The sequence below is a fragment of the Lytechinus variegatus genome, chromosome 12, assembly GCF_018143015.1.
Source record: "Lytechinus variegatus isolate NC3 chromosome 12, Lvar_3.0, whole genome shotgun sequence".
In the NCBI taxonomy this organism is placed as follows: domain Eukaryota; kingdom Metazoa; phylum Echinodermata; class Echinoidea; order Temnopleuroida; family Toxopneustidae; genus Lytechinus; species Lytechinus variegatus.
The window spans coordinates 435,639-454,944 of record NC_054751.1 but is presented as its reverse complement, the minus strand read 5'-3'; the positions used below and the strand labels follow the sequence as shown (position 1 = coordinate 454,944).

The 19,306-nt window shown below is 36.5% G+C and overlaps 1 protein-coding gene across 2 annotated transcripts in view; it reads right to left on the bottom strand.

The window, feature by feature from the left end:
• Positions 1-5,776: 5,776 nt before the first annotated feature.
• LOC121425469 (F-box/WD repeat-containing protein 11-like) overlaps positions 5,777-19,306 on the bottom strand; it is a 41,624-nt gene continuing 28,094 nt past the window's right edge. Inside the window, exons 8-13 of one of the 2 annotated variants that reach the window (XR_005971496.1) lie at positions 18,645-18,788; positions 17,873-17,991; positions 16,539-16,649; positions 15,206-15,284; positions 8,626-14,261; positions 5,777-8,182 (exon numbers count right to left, since the gene is read on the bottom strand). Coding sequence is in view for 1 of the 2 variants with exons in the window: in XM_041621531.1 (XP_041477465.1) it covers positions 14,094-14,261; positions 15,206-15,284; positions 16,539-16,649; positions 17,873-17,991; positions 18,645-18,788 (621 nt within the window). In the remaining variant the exon portion in view is untranslated. Of the gene's footprint in view, positions 8,183-8,509; positions 14,262-15,205; positions 15,285-16,538; positions 16,650-17,872; positions 17,992-18,644; positions 18,789-19,306 lie in introns of those variants that run through there. The other variant, XM_041621531.1, reaches the window with a different exon arrangement.

Genomic DNA, 19,306 nt, shown 5'->3' with positions numbered 1-19,306 from the left:
CTTCATCCCTTTGATGAAGGAAAATGTGATTCATAAACATTTCATCTAATTACATGTATATCAAACAATGTAGTGTTGCTAGAAACTTTTGATCGATTAAGAGTCGATTTTATGTGCCCATATCATCGCAAGTCTTTCAATAAATCGCAAATTTGCAATTGATTGTTGGTCTACTTCTTGTAACAACATGTATAAATCAATTTGCTACAGTTTGAAATTGATTGCATCACTTTTGAATTTACATTTGTATTTTTCAAATGATTACAACTGTTTTGTTGCAATACCCCCTAAGTGATGTTAGACCCGAGTACATATTAGACGCAGTAGGCTAAGCCTGACTGGAAATTGGACAAAACAATGCATGGGCTAAATGGTTATTAGACCAAATGTAGACAAAGTGGCTATTCATTATTCGTAAATTTTGTGTCTGCCAAAGACTAAAATGAAGCAATGCATTTTAAATGCACCTCTGCAAAACAAACACTTTTAAAGTTTTCATTTATTAGCTTTGTACACATGCCTGAATACATGACATCATGCTTTTGAAAGGACAAGTCCACCCCAAAAAAAAGTTGGATTAGAATAAAAAGAGAAAAATTCAACAGCATAACACTAAAAATTTCATTGAAATTGGATGTAAAATAAGAAAGTTGTGACATTTTAAAGTTTCGCTTTATTTCACAAAACAGTTATATGCACATCCTGTTCGTTATGCAAATGAGGGGACTGATGCCAACCCACTCACTATTTCTTTTGTATTTTTATATGAAATATTCTATTTTGTTCCAAAGTTTCCTGTGAAACAAAGTTTTATCCCTACCTGAGTATGTGGTATTACCATTGTTATAACATTTTATGGTTCAGTTAAGTTGGTCCTTTGATTTTTCTCTATTGATTCAAATCAACATTTTGCCAGGGTGGACTTGACCTTTAAGTGTGTGGGCGACACAATAGTTCACCCCCCCCCCCCTCCTGAACATTAGGATCGCTGTGTTAATGTATGCCAGTGGCCTTTAATACATACATGTATGTACGCATAAAGAAGATTGTGCCTGCCGAATAGTCTGCATGCACAGACCTTTGGTTGTTGTAGTTTGCATAAAGCATAATGTAGAGTCTGAAGTACTGAGACTAGATACACTATGTACTGTGGCTGCCTCTATTGAATCTTATTTGACACAGAGAGTTTGGAATGTAGTCTTCACCCCAGACCCGTCAAAGTGTCAAATTTGAGTCTGTATTTGCAGACTACTTGCTGAATGGCAATCTTCACATGTTAATGTAGAAGTGTGCTCGTAGTCTCTTTGTATGTAAAGAGTGTGTATATACCGTACAATGTATGCAATACCGAATAATGTATACAAGCACTTTGACATTTTTTGTATATCGCTAATCATACCACCGTCATGTTTAACATTCGGCTTTTGTACCAAAATCTTTGGGAAAATGATTTTGCCTTTTTTTGTTGCAATAGTCCAGTATATAATACAATATTAATGTCAAGATGAAAATATGATTAAACAAGGCTGCTAAAACATCATTATACATGTATTTATGTTTGATATTCTTTCTGTCAGTCTGGCTAGTGGAACAAACCTATACTATAGGCCCTTAATCTATTAAACCTCCAATTTATATTACAGGGACGTTCACTATCATCTGGTTTAAAGATAAATGAAAGTAGTTGCAGTTACACTAACTTCATGAGAGAGTCTGTAAAACCTAGACTAATTGTCCCTACATCATCATAGAACTAGATCTTGTGCAGTTGATTAAAGGGATGGTCCAGGCTGAAAATTTCTATATTTAAATAGAGTAAAATTCACAAAGCAAAATACTGAAAATTTCATCAAAATCGGATAACAAATAACAAAGTTATTGAATTTTAAAGTTAATCAATATTTTGTGAAAACAGTTATAGGAACATTGTCATGAATATTCATTAGAGGTGCTGATGATGTCACATCTCCACTTTCCTTTTTCTTAAGTTATTACATGAAATCATAAATGTTTCATTTTTTCATACATGTGTAAATGATGTGTCTCCATTATGATGAAATAAGTTGCAGCAATAAATAACTAATGCACTTATCAGTTGTCAGTCCAGTTGTTTTAGTTCTTGGTAGAAAATTTTTGAATAAACCTAATTTCATATAATGAAATACAAAAGAACAAGTGCAGATATGACATCAGCCCACCTAATGAATATTCATAAAGACATGCCTGAAACTGTTTCAACGGAATAATGCAAATATTTAAAATTCAATAACTTTATTTGTTATCCAATTTTGATCACATTTTCAGCATTTTGCTCTATGAATTTTACTCTATTTATTGAGATATAAATATCTCCAGGCTGGACCATCCCTTTAACTGAACTTTGTGAAATCATGAAATCTAAGCCGAAAACCAATTACACTGAAGGTCCCTAACATTGATAAGCACACGTGGGACATTGAATTCTTCTTCGAAAACAGACCTGAGAAGTTCATGCTTGTGTTGTTAATTTTCCGGGGGGGGGGGGGGGGGGGGGGCAGTCAAATGTATTACTGTACACATGCGTGGCCAAATTATTTACAAACACCCCCTAACAAGTTCTTCTGTGTGTGCAAAATAAACCCCCTAAACAAGTTTTTGCAAGCTTCATTTACACATTTTGGCCTCTTAAGAAGTTGTTGTCAGAATACGACCCCTAGACAAGTGTTGTCTTCTTGCTAACAATATATTTGAATAGAAAAAACTATATTCATGGTTATTGCATACCCCCCAGTGCAGTTAGGGTTGAAATACCACAATCGGGAATAATCTGAACACTTATCAGAAACGAGGAGGAAATAGCCCTGGGAAAAAGCTTGGGGGAAAACATACCCTAAACATGTTTGGCTAGTCTTAGAACAAAAAAGCTTTGGAAAAAACACATACCCAAAATGTGTTTGACCCTGCGATTGACCATTGATCAGTCTTTCAAAACGACCATTATTTTTGAAAACCCATGTTTTTGATACCCTTATTGAGTGCACTCACGGTCTACGTCCAAAACTGAAAAAAAACCTCGTAATATTTTTTTTGGTCATGCATGTGTACAGCAATATATTTGACTCCCCCCCCCGGCTAATTTCTGAGCATTTACAGAGTTCATTCCAGAATTCTTTGGCACATATTTTTTATTTATACAGACATGACACTTGGGTGGTCATTTTATTGGATTCTGTACGAACTTATTTTGAAATCCACTTGCATATATCTAAAAAACATATTATATTGGGTTGCTCAGAATTGGATACCACAGATATTCTAAGAATTGAGGCCAATAAAGCATGAACTGCAGACGAGTGCGATATTCATGTAATATTGACTGGCCTTGAGGGGAATATCAAATATGTTACCCGCAACAGAATCATATTGGCCCAGTCTTTAAAGGAGGGCAATATGGTTCTTTCAAGGGCAACATATTTGATGTTTTCTGAAAGAAGAGCCAGTCAATATCATTACTATTATCCAGGGTGACCAGATTTCACAAATTGAAATACGGGACAATCGACAATAAAAAAGATAATTGAGAAGAGAGAAAGAAAAAATGAAGGGGAAATAAAGGAAAAAAATAGAAAAGAATAAAAGAAAGTTAGAATAAAAGAAGGATGAAAGAAAGGCTACTTGTGAAAAAATATAAAGAATTGGAAGGGAGGGTGAACGAAATGATGAAGGAGAGAAAGAAAAGACTCAAAGAAAAGAGATGAATTGAGAAGAAAGAAACAAAAAAATGAAGGGGAAATAAAAATTAAAAAAAATAGGGAAGTTAGAATAAAAGAAGACGAAAGAAAGGCTACACAGTATTAGAATCGTGAAAAATATAAATAATTGGAATAGAGGGTGAACGAAAGAAAAAGGAAAGAATTAAAGAAAAGAGATTAATAGAGAAGAAAGAAAAAAAATGAAGGGGAAAAAGGGAAAAAAATAAAAGAAAGTTAGAATAAAAAGTAGGATGAAAGAAAGAATAAAAGGGAGAAAAAAGTATAAAGCATTCTTTGAATTGAATATAGAAAGAAAGACAAAGAAATTAAGGGAAGATGAATAAATGTGTGAAAGACAAAATAAAGGAGAGAAAGCCAAAAAAAAAGAGAGAAAAAAGGAGAGGAAAAAAGAATGAAGGAAAGAAATATGTTTCATTCTAATTCTCTGAAAGAAAAAGAAAGAAGAAGAACAGGAAGGAAGGGAAAGAAAAAAATAGAAGGGAAAATATAATAAAGAATAAAAAGGGAAAGAGAGAAAGAATCAAGAGAGGAAGAACGAAAAGAAAAAGAAGGAAGGGAGAAGGAAGTAAAGAAAAGTTTAAGGAAAGAAAGAATGAAGGAAATTTTAGAAGGCAGGTAAGAGCTAGATAGAAGAAAAGAAAGAAAAATGACAGAGGGGGAGAGAGAGAAAGGATCAGGAAAGAAAGAAATAAAGATAGATGGAACAAAAAATGGAAACAGGAAGGATAGAAGGATGAAGAAAGTAGGATAGAAAAAAAGGAACAATTTCAAACTTCAAGCAAACAAAAACAATGCAGTCAACTAACAAAAATAATGATATTTGGTGAATTTTAAATATACGTTTAAAAAAAACTAGAACTGTTTTAGAAATGAATAAAATTTCAAAGTGAAACATTGTCAACTTAAAACTTAGATGAAACATTGCGGCATCATACACAACAAGACTTGAAAAGAAAGCTGAAACAATTAGATCTAGTTATGAAAACTTGATATAACTTTTCCGATTACATCTCCAAATCAGTACTCTGAGAATCCATGTTAATTATTTCCACCGATTTTGTGATTATTTTGGTGGAAAACTGTTTATCATGTCATTGTTTGCACAATTGAGAATCTCCTCCGAGCCTGCCATGCACAGGCATGCAGGGGGCCAGTTGGTTTTATATTGGGTTAGCAAGAAAATCACCGCAGATCTTGCAAGTTTAGTTATCGATTTTATTAATGTCTCTGCTACGTCATCCGTTGGTTATTTGATGAAAATTCGTCACTTTTAATTGTATTAACTACATTTTGTTCAATATTCTGAAATACGGGACAAATTGGCGTCCCGGGAAGGGTTTGTCGGGACGCCGGGACAAAGGAGCAAAATACGGGACGATCCCGGGAAATACGGGACATCTGGTCACCCTGCTATTAACTAAGGGATGTACAAAGTGTAGTTCAAGCTATCATTTGGAACAATTTATTTGCCTGTTTGCTTTAGGTTATTGACAAACTTGCGAAGTAACCCTTGCTAAGCAATTGTGGCGTAAATTGTTACCTTGCAGTCGCGCATTATCCACAATTTGTTCGTTCATAAACTGGTTCCGGGCAGAATTTTCAAATACTGAAATTAGTGATCAAAATCGGCAAGCGCACTAGCAGAAATGTGGCCAATATTGCCCTCTGTGTTTGTACAGGCTACTTATGGGCAAAGCCCGGGGAGGGCAACATGGCAAATGTTTACCTCTTTGGTCTCAGATTGAAAGTAGCAAGTGAAATACATTTATTCATCTGCTAAAATGCCTTGTATAGGTACTAATGTTCTATATTCAAGTGGAATATGTATGGTTATTATATTAAATAAAGCCATCCAATAATTAGCTATTCATTCACAAATCAAAATAAGCCTTGAAATTTCCAGGAATTTTTTCATAGTCCCACGGACCTATAACCTGAATACTTTCAATTCCCCATGCATATCCCATATATTACAATTTTGAGAACACATTAACACGACACAGCACTATACAACTGATTATGTAGATCTTTCAAATGCAATGAAATTTTATTATCTTTCAAGCTTTCCTTTCATACAAAAAGCAAATACAATAGCTATGCAAAGAAATTGTTTGAAAACATTGTGATAAAAAGGACAAGGGAATTTTTTCCATCCAACCACCCATATATAACGGTTTCTATCATACACAATTATCTATCTATCCATAGTCTATACTCTGCACTGTTGGGTTTGTACATTGGGATAATCACAGGGATATCGTCGTCACAATCGCATACATGATGCTGTTGCCGTACATTGACGGCAACCCGGGGGCCCTTGACACAAAACATGGTGAATTGATCGTAAGATCAAATGATTGCATTGATAGATATGCGCAATCAACCATAAAACTCATTTGTACAATTGATTGCCAAACAGGGGTCCAGAATCAATAGACTTCTTTTTTCCCATCACTTAAGACCCGGTTACATAAAAATTTACTATTAATCGTAACTACCATCAGTAGTATCTACCTCGGTAACATTACCCAACAGCCATTCAAAATAAAGTTTTCATAATTCTTAGTTACTACCAAAAGTGATCTTATGTAACAGGTTAATCATCTAACTTATTCATAATGAAACTTTTTAATATGTCAACTTTTTTTTAAAAATATCTGCAGGATAAAATCATAAAGATGAAAATTAAGAGGAATATGTTGAAGACCAGCCCTGCCAAGATTAATGAATAAACATTTCTCCAATAGACTTACTTTGTACACATCACCCGGGCTGGCAAAATATGGCTTATAATCATCCCCAATGATACAAAAAGATTTCCTATAGAGAAATAACCATTTGTTAAGGGGAATCATTTATCAAAACCAATATTTGTCAGCCTTTCACCGTACCAAGGGCTTGCAGAGTCAGAAAAAAAGAAAATCTCATTTGAGCTATTGACCATATACAGAGATTGAAGCATTTGGTCTAACTTGTCCATGCTTTATTAAATTCTACTCATACAATATATTTGTTTTCAAATCAAGGATCAAGAATAAAGTCTATTAGCCAGCAATGCAAATCAACTCTTCAGTCGCATACAGTTAAAATATAAATCATTCATATACTGTAATTACCAAGTCTGTATTTTTGTGGTATTTCCTGGTCTAATTTACCGCTGCATTAACTAATATGAAAACTCCCACATCAAAAAGTCAACCTTTCATTACTGAATTACGCAAAATGGAAATTCAAATCATGAAGAAATTAGTTGTTAACCATACCCACATGGGTCAAAGAATTCTGAGTGGGGTATTTGAACTAGCGAGTGAAGTCTATGCATCCCAATTGGACGTCCCTCTAGAAGCTAATATTTCTTTTCAACAAAGCTTCGAATAAAATGTTGAAGCCATATTTGTTTTTCACACACAAGTATTCAAATGTTTTGACTCTCAGATACAAATCATATGTTATATCAAATGGTTCCACTGTATGTACAAACCTACTGAAATGATGTGGATTTGAAGGTCACAGGTGACCACAGATTTGTTCATATATTTCTTGAAACGAAGATATCAATATCGTCAACATTTATAATCATGTATATATATTTATATTGATATATACACACATCGCACACTCACATGCACTCATCAACATTTGGGAGTTTATGTGTTGTTGGAGAGCAAGTTCTTAGACAATAACTAGCGTGATCAGGTGGATGTATCCTAGTCATTGACAAAAATGATAAAAATCTTGAAATGTGGTCCTTCCTGGGAAACTTGGCCTTGCGGGTGAAATTAAGGCATCTAAAACCATGTATGGTTGGTAGTAGCTTTTGGTGCTACTCTCTCATTATAACATGCAGATTACAGTGTTGGAATTTATTAGATTTCCAGAACGTACAACACGTTTCCACAAGTACCGGTACTGTGTTGATTGTTGGCACAAAGGATGAGCCAGAAAGAGGCATGCTGAAACTAAACAATATCAATGTCAGGGTTCTGTCTCATGAAGACTTGTTAAAATAACAAGTACACAATTTCTATAACAAGTTTTCTATCAGCCAATCAAATCAAAGGATTTCAGTAGCTTAAAACTGTTATTGGAAATTTGTCATCGTAACAAGCTTTAGGAAATGGACCACAGGGGCCTGTTGCATAAAACTTTTGCCATAAAACAAGTCGCAAATAAAACAAAAACTCTTGTTTGTCTTTGATGCAACAGGCCCCAGGTCAAGGGATTGCATGTTATTTCACCCTCTAGGCCAAGATACCCCATGAGTATGTTACATACATACATACATACATAAACATTTGTATTTGAACAACTAAAGCAAAGTCGAATAGAAATTTACATATAGCATACATGCCATTGACCCTCACATTTGGGATACTGTATATGACAGAAACGGTAGGATATGAATATCTTGGGACAAGTGTACTAAAGGCCTGGTCACACCGCCCGAGCGGTCGTGGAGCGGAGAGAAATAATCATCACCGCTCGCTACCATTCACCATTTTCGATTTCGATTGTTTTTATTTTGTTTTCGATTTTTGTTATCAATTTTTTCCCCAGTTTTGTGAGCGAAATTCGACCCTCTCTCCCTACCGCTCTACGACCGCTCCAACAACGCTCGGGCGATGTGACCAGGCCTTAACATGTTAGTCTGCTAGAACAAACCCTTCACTCAAGTAAAGGGTCTGAATTGCAACCTACTCATGCCTTGTGTACTGAAGGCCCTCTCGCTCAGGAATTGAAACAGCAAGTTTTGTATGTGCTAGTCTTTGCGTGGAGACACACCTGCTGATCAACATTTCAATCAGGGTCTGTGTCTGCAGACTACTAACCTGTAGCACAAATGAGTCATGCCCGGACACAAAAGCCACACTACCTGGTAATGTGTATAAGATGAAATTTTTTGTGGACATAAAAGCAAGCACAGATAACATAATCAAATCTGACACGAGCCAAACTCACAGGGACCGAAGAAATGGCTTCAACCTCTAAGAAAAATATGAGGTGTGAAAAATAATATAAACATAAATTTCCATTAAAAATGTTGAGTGGGGCAATTCTTCAAATGAGCACATTCACAGGCATACTTTACTATGTGAAGCCTACAAAGTAAGATTGAACATTAACATATCACAGCACTGGAGCATTTCATGAAAGAAATTATCAATTATTTTCACTGACTACTTGTTATAAGCTTCTGAAATCCTTGCTTCTGATTGGCTCAGAGCAAAATAGTTGGTGAAAAATCCTATTTGTTTCATGAAATGCACCCCTCCCTTTAATATGGTCTGGTACTACTACATCTTAAATTACAAAATAAATGACTTACAGAAATTGCACATTTTCAAAGTTTAGGATGGTTGTTCCCATAATCTTTACTCATCTTTCCGTTATTTATTTTCTTAATTGGTTATTTGAATTATAATACAACTAATTTCTCTATCAAGTTAAAATTAAATTCAATCCACCTTTATAGATAAACTTCATCAAGAATGAATTATATCTATCACATTTTACTTTAGGCCAGTCCTTAAAAAGCATAAACTACTGGCAGTTTAATATATACAGGCAAAACCACCCCCCAAAACCAACAATAATTACAGATTGATATCTTATGAAGTATCCATACCGGTAAGTAATAACCATTTGGTAAATATCTTTAGGATGTATAAAAATAACTAAACCTCGATTAGAAATTTTATATTTTGTAGATCTTGAATTGCCATAGGAAATCAATAACTAATGGGGGGTGAACAGAGGAAAAATTCTGTATCGCTTGCTCAAAATAACAGATATTTGGGAAGTAATTATTGCTGGCAATGAATATCAATGTTTTGATGGCAGTAATAACTTCTCAAGGGGGGTGTTTCACAAAGGTTAAAGTATGACTTTACAGTCACACTTAAATGCCTAGTTGCATGCGATATAAAAGGCACGACCATATTGGTCAGATCATGCAAAGAGGATGCATACTATTGCGTATTAATCAATAAGATTGCACGTTGCATATCATACACCCTTCGGCATTTATGTGCGACTCTCAGACATACCTAAATCTTTGTAGAACACTCCCACGAAATCATTGATAGAACTTAACACAATGGAGCGCCAACAGGTCTAGAACAAACTAGGTGCCTTTGACAAGCACTAATTCACTGGAATTAATCAAGCACATTTGAGCTGACATTACAAAGAGAATGGATACAATGTTTGACAGAGCTGGATGAGAAATATTAACCCACAGACAACGAAATCTCGTCCACGACTAGTAGAGCAGGGAGAAAAAGAAATATTTCAGGCTCTCATTCAAACCATACAGGCCCGTATTCTGAAGTCGGGTTTAACTTAAACTCAGGTTTAAAGATGTGGTTTAAGTATGGGAAGCCAAACGTGTCAAAGTTTTTATGAAGTTGTATGTTTCTTATGTGCTCTTTCCTCAATAATAGATGGTGAAGACAATCACCTATTTATACTTCTTAGACAGTTATGAATCATTCGAGAGCCAAATGAGCTGAAGAATGATATTTCTTCTATTAGTGATTTATGTAACAATTGGCTTTCCATACTTAAACCACAACTTTAAACCTGAGTTTAAGCTATACCTGCAATCAGAATACGGGCCACAGTGTTTAAGATAATGAAACCACGACCAACCACACATATAAATCTTGCACTCCTTAAATTTCATAGGAAAGCTTTAAAGAAAACATCTCTAAAATTGTAATTAAACCTCTTGAGCTCCAAATTTTATAACACAATAAACCTTAGCTATGATTTGAAAAGATTGACAATTTGAAAACACATATATTCCTGATGCATTCACGGTTAAATGACCACATCCAACAAAACACATTCTTATTCACAAGATTTTATATGGGACGACACGGTATATCTCACATATACAATTAAAAATTGTGATTACAAATACACAATATTCACCAGTTTGGAGGTCCAATGACAATGTGATGATGATATAAACGTTCACTTCACAAATATACATACTCATATGATCGGCACAACTATTTAGACTGGGTCCACAATTAGATACAAATGGTTTTTAGAAGAAGGTACAGGTAAATGAATGGGCAGCTATTAGAGAGTTGCAAGGTTCACACAAATCTCTCAAAAATCAACCTTGGTAATAAATTCGTAGGTGTACAAGCAGAAAAAATAATGAAAAGATACTGGTCAATCTTTGAAAGAAATCAGACAATTAGGTATTTTGAAAGAGGAGATCAGTAAGACTATGTAAATCTCAAATTGGCAACTTCATGGGTGAATTTTGACAGTGGTAGGGACAACTTTCCCATTTGCCATGTACTCCTTTCTTTCTTTTTTAGGATTTCATGGTTTTCAGCGGGCAGTAATCAAAATATTAGTTATTACAGAGAAAGCGTATTAATATGGGTCCTAGAAAAAATATATGATTTTTTAATGATTTTTAGTAACTCCGCTGATAACTTTTGACATTTTTAGTTCATAGGTGTATCGGCTCAAATGGCAAAGTTACCCCTTCCCGACATCAAAAATGCATCCGATTTGAAGTGCCAATACATTGTAGGTATAGAGATTGACACCGAGACTGAATTTCCAATAATCTTCATGGAAATTGTCACAAAAAGTATACTTTACATTAGAAACATTCTGTTATAACAAAAAAAAATGACTGATATGTGATTTCATATGAAAAGATTGTCTTATATCCGTATCATCGGTAAAGTCAAGCAGGATTTCAGGCACAGCTTCATCGCACAGCAGGGGATTTAAAGTTTGATGTTCATGCTGGTGGTTGGTGTTGGTGTTACCAGCACACTAGACTGCCTTTCCTATCACCTACATGTAGCACCAAAACCTCATCTGAGTTTATAAAATGATCCAAAGTACATGTAGATTATGAACATATGAACACATAGTGATTCATGTGATACTTGTCCTAGGATCAGCTTCTCTTTCAGTTTGGTGCTGTGCTGACATAAAAATAAACTCAACACCAACATCAAAAGGTGAAGACTGAAACGGAAATCACCAGGTGTTAATATCTCAACACTTAGTGAAAAACACTCTCAGACCAGCTTCTTTCTCAGTTTGGAGCTATGCTGGTGTAAAATTTACCTAACACCAAGACCAAAAGGTGAACACTGAACTTAAAATCAACACATTGTGTCTTTGAAGATTTGGCAACTAAAACCCTCCACCCACAATTTGCTCACAAAGAATTTGGAATAATAGAATAATGAAATTTGCCACCACATGCATGAATACAGGACAGGTCAGGTCCGGTTTAAGGTAAAGGAAGTAAATATCAACGGGCTCCGAGAAGTGACATAAAAGAGTTGTCTATTCAAGAGCAGTGCATTTACAAGGAACACATCACAAAGTATAGTATTCATCTTTAAGATTTAATGACAACGAACAGGATTATATGACACGTTATGACACAGACTTGACAAATATAAATGTAAACATACATATGTGTGTGTATATAAGGCAAACTTCATTCCATACCATAATGATATGTTCAAATAATACGAATTCTGGTCCCTTTTTTTTGCAAGATACAATCGTCATCATGAACCACTTCACATGATCTAGTCTAAACTGCAAAAGATAGGGAACGATAAAGGAAATTCTACTTATAAATCTTATTTGAATCACAACATTCGCTACAAAATCAATATCAATAAATATCAATCACTTTTGTTTGAATAGAAAATAATTTGAATATTAGAACCAGTGGTCGATACTGAAACATTGATTGTGCTGTTGAGGCCCTTCGTATAACATCTGAACACAGCTATAAATCATCGCTTGGCTGGTAGAAAGGTGGAAGATTGCACATGCGCGGCAATTTTCCATATCTGTGAGTCTGGCATAAGGGCTTTTAGCTCAAGCATACGCTACATGAAATGTAAAGTGCGTACAAGAGTTTATGCTCTACTGCCTGACCAACAGACTATGAAATGACAAAGGCATTGATCCTGATGCCTTTCTGCCAGCTTCATGTAGATGTTATGTTCATCGACACTCTCGAGTCCATCCACCACATCACGCATTTAAGAATCATGGTCCTGACCCCTGCCTTTCTATTGGAGGGTCGCAGGTTCAAGTCCACCATGGCATTCGGTGTCTCCATCTACAGTTGCCTCTCTTCACCCATGTGTTAAATGGATTCCGGGTAAGACGTGAATGCCGATGTTGTTGGCTTTTAGTAGCAGTTGAGAGACTTGACCTCTCGTTGCTGGAATATTCCCCTGGGAGTGGACAATGTGTGTATACTGTGTGCATTACAGCTTTGTCGAAACCATTAACTGTTCATTTAGTAGTCTGCATGGAAAGAGATTTATCACCAAATATTTTCAAAATTCATATAAAATATATATCTGGAACAGAAGTATGAAAGTACTCTGTCTGTTTCAATGCCAGTCTATACCTTCCATTTGACCACACTTAAAATTTAAAATCTGATTATACAACGATGACAGTCTATATTTCTTACAAAAGACATTTCCCATACAGAATCACAATAAAAAAGTAACTGAAGCAAGCAACCTGTTATGGATTGCTTGCATCATTGACTTACATACAAGTCCAAATTTGAGATGAATGTTCAGACTGTACATAACAATTTATCTCAAGACTAGGCTATCTATCTATAAATCTGGAAAAAAAATCTATGTGTAGACTCTCTCTCTCTCTCTGACTCTATGTCTGGGCATAAAGTTTCTTCCTCTGAGTAGCTGTATCCTTGGAAACAATGTAAATATTCAATATCCTTCGATCGGTATTGAGGTTGCAGTGATTTCACAAAAATACTTTGTCAACAACGCAGACCCCAGTGTAGACTCCAACTCCAGAGTGTAGACTCCCACTCTATAGAGTGTAGACTCCCGCTACAGAGTGTAGACTCCTGCTCTGGAGTGTAAACTCTCACTCTTGAGTGTAAACTCTCGCTCTAGGGTGTAGATTCCTGTTCTAGAGTGTAGACTCCCACTCTAGAGTGTAAACTCTCGCTCTAGGGTGTAGACTCCCGCTCTAGAGTAAAGACTCCCGCTCTATAGTGTAGACTCCCGCTCAAGAGTGTAGACTTTGCTCTAGAGAGAAGACTCTCGCTCCTAAGAGTGTAGACTCCCGCTCAAGAGTGTAGATTCTTGGTCAACAGCGAAGACTCTAAGTCTACAGCAAAGCCTCCCACTCGACAGTGAAGACTCCAACTCTACAGTGAAGACTCCCGCTCGACAGTGGACACTCCCACTCTGTAGCAGAGACTCCCGTTCTACAAAGTCAACCCATAAAGTTTCAATCACTTTCAAACCGCTTTCGGTCCACGAAACAATCCCGACTGCCTTACCGGCAGCTGTTGGAGACATAGGTGTAGGTGCGTGTCGGCGACTTGGAGGGTTGTTCAGGGGGAGTCACGTTAAGAAAGTCCCATATGAGGATGGTGTCGTCGTGCGAACTGCTGACGATTTGGAATTCATCAAATTGAAGTCTGAACACCCTTCCTGTATGCTCCTGTAGAGTGAATACAAGGTAAAGGCATTACATCATCATCTGGGCCCTAACGTGAAACTTTGAAACGATCGTAGAACATTTTTTTACAATTGATTCCATTGACTACAATGTACAATCAATCGTGAATATCAAGCATACAATCAATCGCTAACCTTTGTGTTATGGGACCCTGATCATACAAAAAGATACGGAAAGCTTAAGCCTATCATTAGTGTAGGTAAATCCTCCAAAATTGCATATTCTAATTTATTATTCATTAGATTACATGAATTTGTATACCCCAAAACAGTTACGATGTGAAGGATGTGAAGTAAAAATTTGTTTTATTGGATAAATTTTGTTATTTTACATCAAAATTTATGTTGATTTTGTGTCTGTTCAAAATAAAACGTCTATGTGTTTTGGTATTCATTTATATAGCATTATAGCATGTTTCAAGCATGGGATGGGCTGAAAATTTTAGCTTTGTACACAGCTCTAGCTAGTAGGCACAAGTCCTCAATCTGTAAAATCACACAAAAGTGGGATGAATTGAATTATGCATTGTGTGGCATTCACACCAGAAATTGAACAAATTCTTCTCTCATGTTTATATTTTTTTTGAGATAGCAAACACTACCACTGTGTGTGTGTATTCAAGTTTTGTCAGACGTGAATCAATCAGATATGATTATTCACGTCTGGGACCGACCTTTAACGTCACCATCCGAAAGACGTGACAAGGGCTCGGACCTCTGCATCAATTTGTAACTCCCCCATATGGCTTGGATTACAGGCGCACGCCACAATGGCCTTGTTTTCTAGACTTCTTTCAAGTTTTCTAGACTTTTATCAAGACCCACTTGTTGGTTAAAGTTTCAATCTGGGTCTGTGCTTGCAGACTATCTTTCAATATAGATGATTTACTCTTGTTAAATGGCACAAAGGGAGAAACAATCACTTACAACTAGTGTCCTAAGGCAGAGAGTGCCTGCTGGTGAACGTGGATCCAATGCGGCTTGTAAGTCCCATACTTTGATTTTGCTGAAAATGACACAAATTCAAAATATTCATAGAAATATTACAAAATTAATGTAAATGACATTGAGACATGAGATTTGAACTCTTTTTTTAAAAATAATTCATAACACACCATCAAAACACATCTTCAACAAATAAACTAAATTCAAACATTTGAAATCAATTTTAAATATTATAAAAGTACATTTTCTTCGAAAGCTGTGAGCACCAGAATCGATACACTAGCATTGCTCGGGTAATTGTCCGATTTCCAAAAACTAATCACAAGAGTTTGAGCAAATTTAGAACGTAAATTGCCAAATGGTCTACACCGGCTTAGTCTAATTTACATTTAATTCTTATTTGTCTGCAACCTGTTCATCTACAAGTCATTTATTCTAAATTGCCACTAACAATTAACCATTAAGAGTAATGATAATAATAACCCAGTTCTTGTAGAGCGCATACCACATCATGTCATAACGTCCCTATGCGCTTCCAAAGGACTTGGATACTATTACCCTGGCTGAAGCCCCGCAGCCTTTTACAGCGCGTTGGCATTTAAAGGAATAAATTTCTGCCAGGTACCCATTCATCTCACCCGGGTTGAATGCAGCACAATGTGGATGAATTGCTTGCTGAAGGAAATCACGCCATGGCTGGGATTCAATCCCACGACCCTCTGTTTCAAAGTCAAAAGACTAATCCACTGGGCCACAACGTTCCAACAATTGTAATTTTAAATTAGGCAATATCCACCTTTTTCTAATATCCATTTGGTCTAACACCACCTTGTCTCCAAGGTTAGACCAACTGGGGGTTAAAATTCACGAAAATTAGTCTAATATACGCATTAGACCATGGGGGGGGGGGGCTTGTAGGGGTGTTTCACAAAGATTTAAGTACGACTTAGAGTCACACATACATACCGGGTTGCGTACGGAATGAAAGGCTGGACCGCATTGGTCAGATGGCATCATATGGACAGGCACTACTGCGTATTTATCGATAAGATGTATAGCATGTACGCATCGGCATTTAGGTGCGACTTAAGTCATGCTTAAATCTTTGTGAAACTCTCCCCTGATGAGCATTAGACTAAATTATAATTGGACTAAGTGGGCATTAGACCAAGTGTAGCGTAGACCAAGTGTTGCGTAGACCAAATGGCAATTAGACCCCATTGCAAGTAGACCAAATGGGTTTTGCCCATGTGGTATTAGACTGAGTAGTAGCCCAACTGCTTTAGGCCAACTGCATGTAGACTGTAATACATACCCATCATAAGCTCCACTGACAATCCTCTTGTTATCAAACCTGATGCAGCGTACCAGCTCCTCATGGCCTTCAAGAACTCTCAAACATGCACCACACTCTATGTCCCATAATCTACAAAAACCAGAAAGAAAAATAATTATTCAATAAACTATTTTATCGTCAAATGTAGGCCAAAAATTAATTTTCAATTTTTTTGGGCTCCTTTCATAACTTAGTTCCTGAATATGCAAAATCAGACAAGCTCCAACATTGCAATTAATGGAGATTTTCCAAGGCTCCAATATGAGTTTCCTGGGGCCCATTGCAGAAAGAGTTGCGCTTAAATGCAAGCCAAAAAAATCAATCGCAAGACCCAAATGCGCACTCTTGATTGGTTGAAAATCAAATTGCGCATGATTTTTAGAGTTGCGATTGATTGCAACTCTTTCTGCAACGAGCCCAAGGACTCTTTTGAGCATTTGGGGGTGCAAGCGCCCTGAGCCCCATTTATTTTTTTTCCCCTAAAATAATCTAAAATACACTGATAAAGGAGAAAATCATGCAGTTTTTACACAATCTTAAAATTGGTTTATTTAACAGGAATAGAATAGGGGAGGTAATCAACTATTTTTGAGAGGGGTGTGCCAACAATGTTATTCTTGAGACCAAGACTAAGGCTAAGGCCAAGGCCAAAGAGTAGACTTTTTAGATTCAAGGCCACAGAAAAGGTTCTCATAATTCTCAAGGCCATTCCCAATGTCAAGATCAAGCAAGAGGATCACAACACAAAGATTTCACATAAAAATATTTTGATCTATCAACTCGCAGTTAACAGAGTCAAAATATGTCGACTACGAGTTTCTGAAATATTTCCTAGTTTCATCCCACAAATGTAAAGGTGGATCGTCCCTTCTATGCATGTATTTAAAGATAAATTCCAGTATTGGTAACGATCTCAAAATGACTTTTTACAGAATCTAATATAATGACCACCCAAGTGTCCGTTTGTATGAATAAAAAAATATGTGCCAAAGGATTCTGGAAGAAATTGTGTAATTGGTTAGAAATAAGCAAAATAAGCGCGGATTCGGTCACTTCCGTCGGGTCTTTATTCCAGCAATAATAATACACTGTCCCACGTGTGCCTATCTGTGTTGGTGATCTTCAGTGTGAACATTTTTCAGCGTAGATTTCAAGATTTCACAAAGTTCAGTTTATGTAACTTTACCAGATCTAGATCCTCGATGATATACTGACAATTAAGCCTTGTTTTACAGACTTTGTCATGAAATCAGTGTTTACTGCAACTACTGGCATTTCTCTTTAAATATCCATGGTATTTATTTGGTAATTACCTGATTGTATTGTCTGATGAACCACTAACAACTAATCTATCTCTGTACTGCAAACATGCAATGCCTCTCCGATGCCCATTCAGAGTCCTCACAAACTCACAGGTTGACGTGTTCCAAACCTGAGTGCATACGATGACAATCAATAGAATATTGATTAATAGATTAATCAAAGTAGATCAAAAGAACATATTCATGAGGTCATTAGAAAATCATATGATGCCTTGAATTCTTGAGCACTAAATCACTTTTTCTTCTTATCTTTTCTGCTCATATCTATAATCGTCAGCAATTCCACATCCTGTTGCACATGACAGTTTTAATTACAGCTTTCACAACTGACATATCACTTTACATGTTAGAGGTAGTTATGTTGATAAGCCGAGCACAGCAGGAGTAATACGAGGAGAGATATTAGATATTGATTCAACAAATATTAAATGTTATAACACAAGTTTCATCTTCAATCACCTTCCTGTTCAATCCATTGTCCTCATATTTCTCATCATTACATCACCAATATAATTATCATCATAAACACAACCACCACCCACCCCAATCATCATCATTGTTGTCTTCGTCATTGTCATCAACATCATCATAAGCATCATCGCCATCACCATTGCCACCCCCACCACAATCAGCATCATCATCATATCTACACCAGCATCATTATCATCACCATAGTTGCCATCACAAATATTATCGTCATGATCATCATCACCATCCTCCTCCTCATCATCATCACCGTTAACGTCATCAAATGCAAGCCTACCTTGATTGTCCTATCTCCAGAAGCAGATACAATGTATTTATCATCAAAGTCTACTACATTGACAGCAGCACGATGTCCAACAAGAACTCTTCTTAGGCTGATATCACCTGCCGATTGCATGTCCCACACTGCTATGGATCGGTCCTGACAAAAAAAAATCAATCAACCACACATCAGTTTAGCATACAAGTATTTATTTGAGACAAGAGTGCATGCTCTATCCCATACAGGCATAGGCTGACAAAAATACCCTTTTTTCTGACAAATTTCCTGGATTTTGACTGGCTGAGAAGTATCATTAGTATGGCAACTGTCGGATGAAATGGGACTTGTTGGATAAAACGTTTGACAAGTCCTATCATGAAACGCCCCCCCCCCTGAAACTGAACATAACCACACTTCATACAAGCAAAGGCAAGTAAATGCAAGCAAGGACAAGCAACGATGAGCGACAGCAAGCAGCTTACGCAGGTACTGATGCAACATCAGTGCTTGATTTAGCTCAAATTACCTCGCTTTAGCTCGCATCACCTCCCTTTACTGCATGAAACTTTTTACAGGCTCCGAGAAGCTCGAAGGCATAAGTGTGATTGCAACCAGTCTTAGCTGCGCAGTCTGCTGCGTTGGGCTACTGTTTTGGGCAAACGCTGCCATACGCAGCT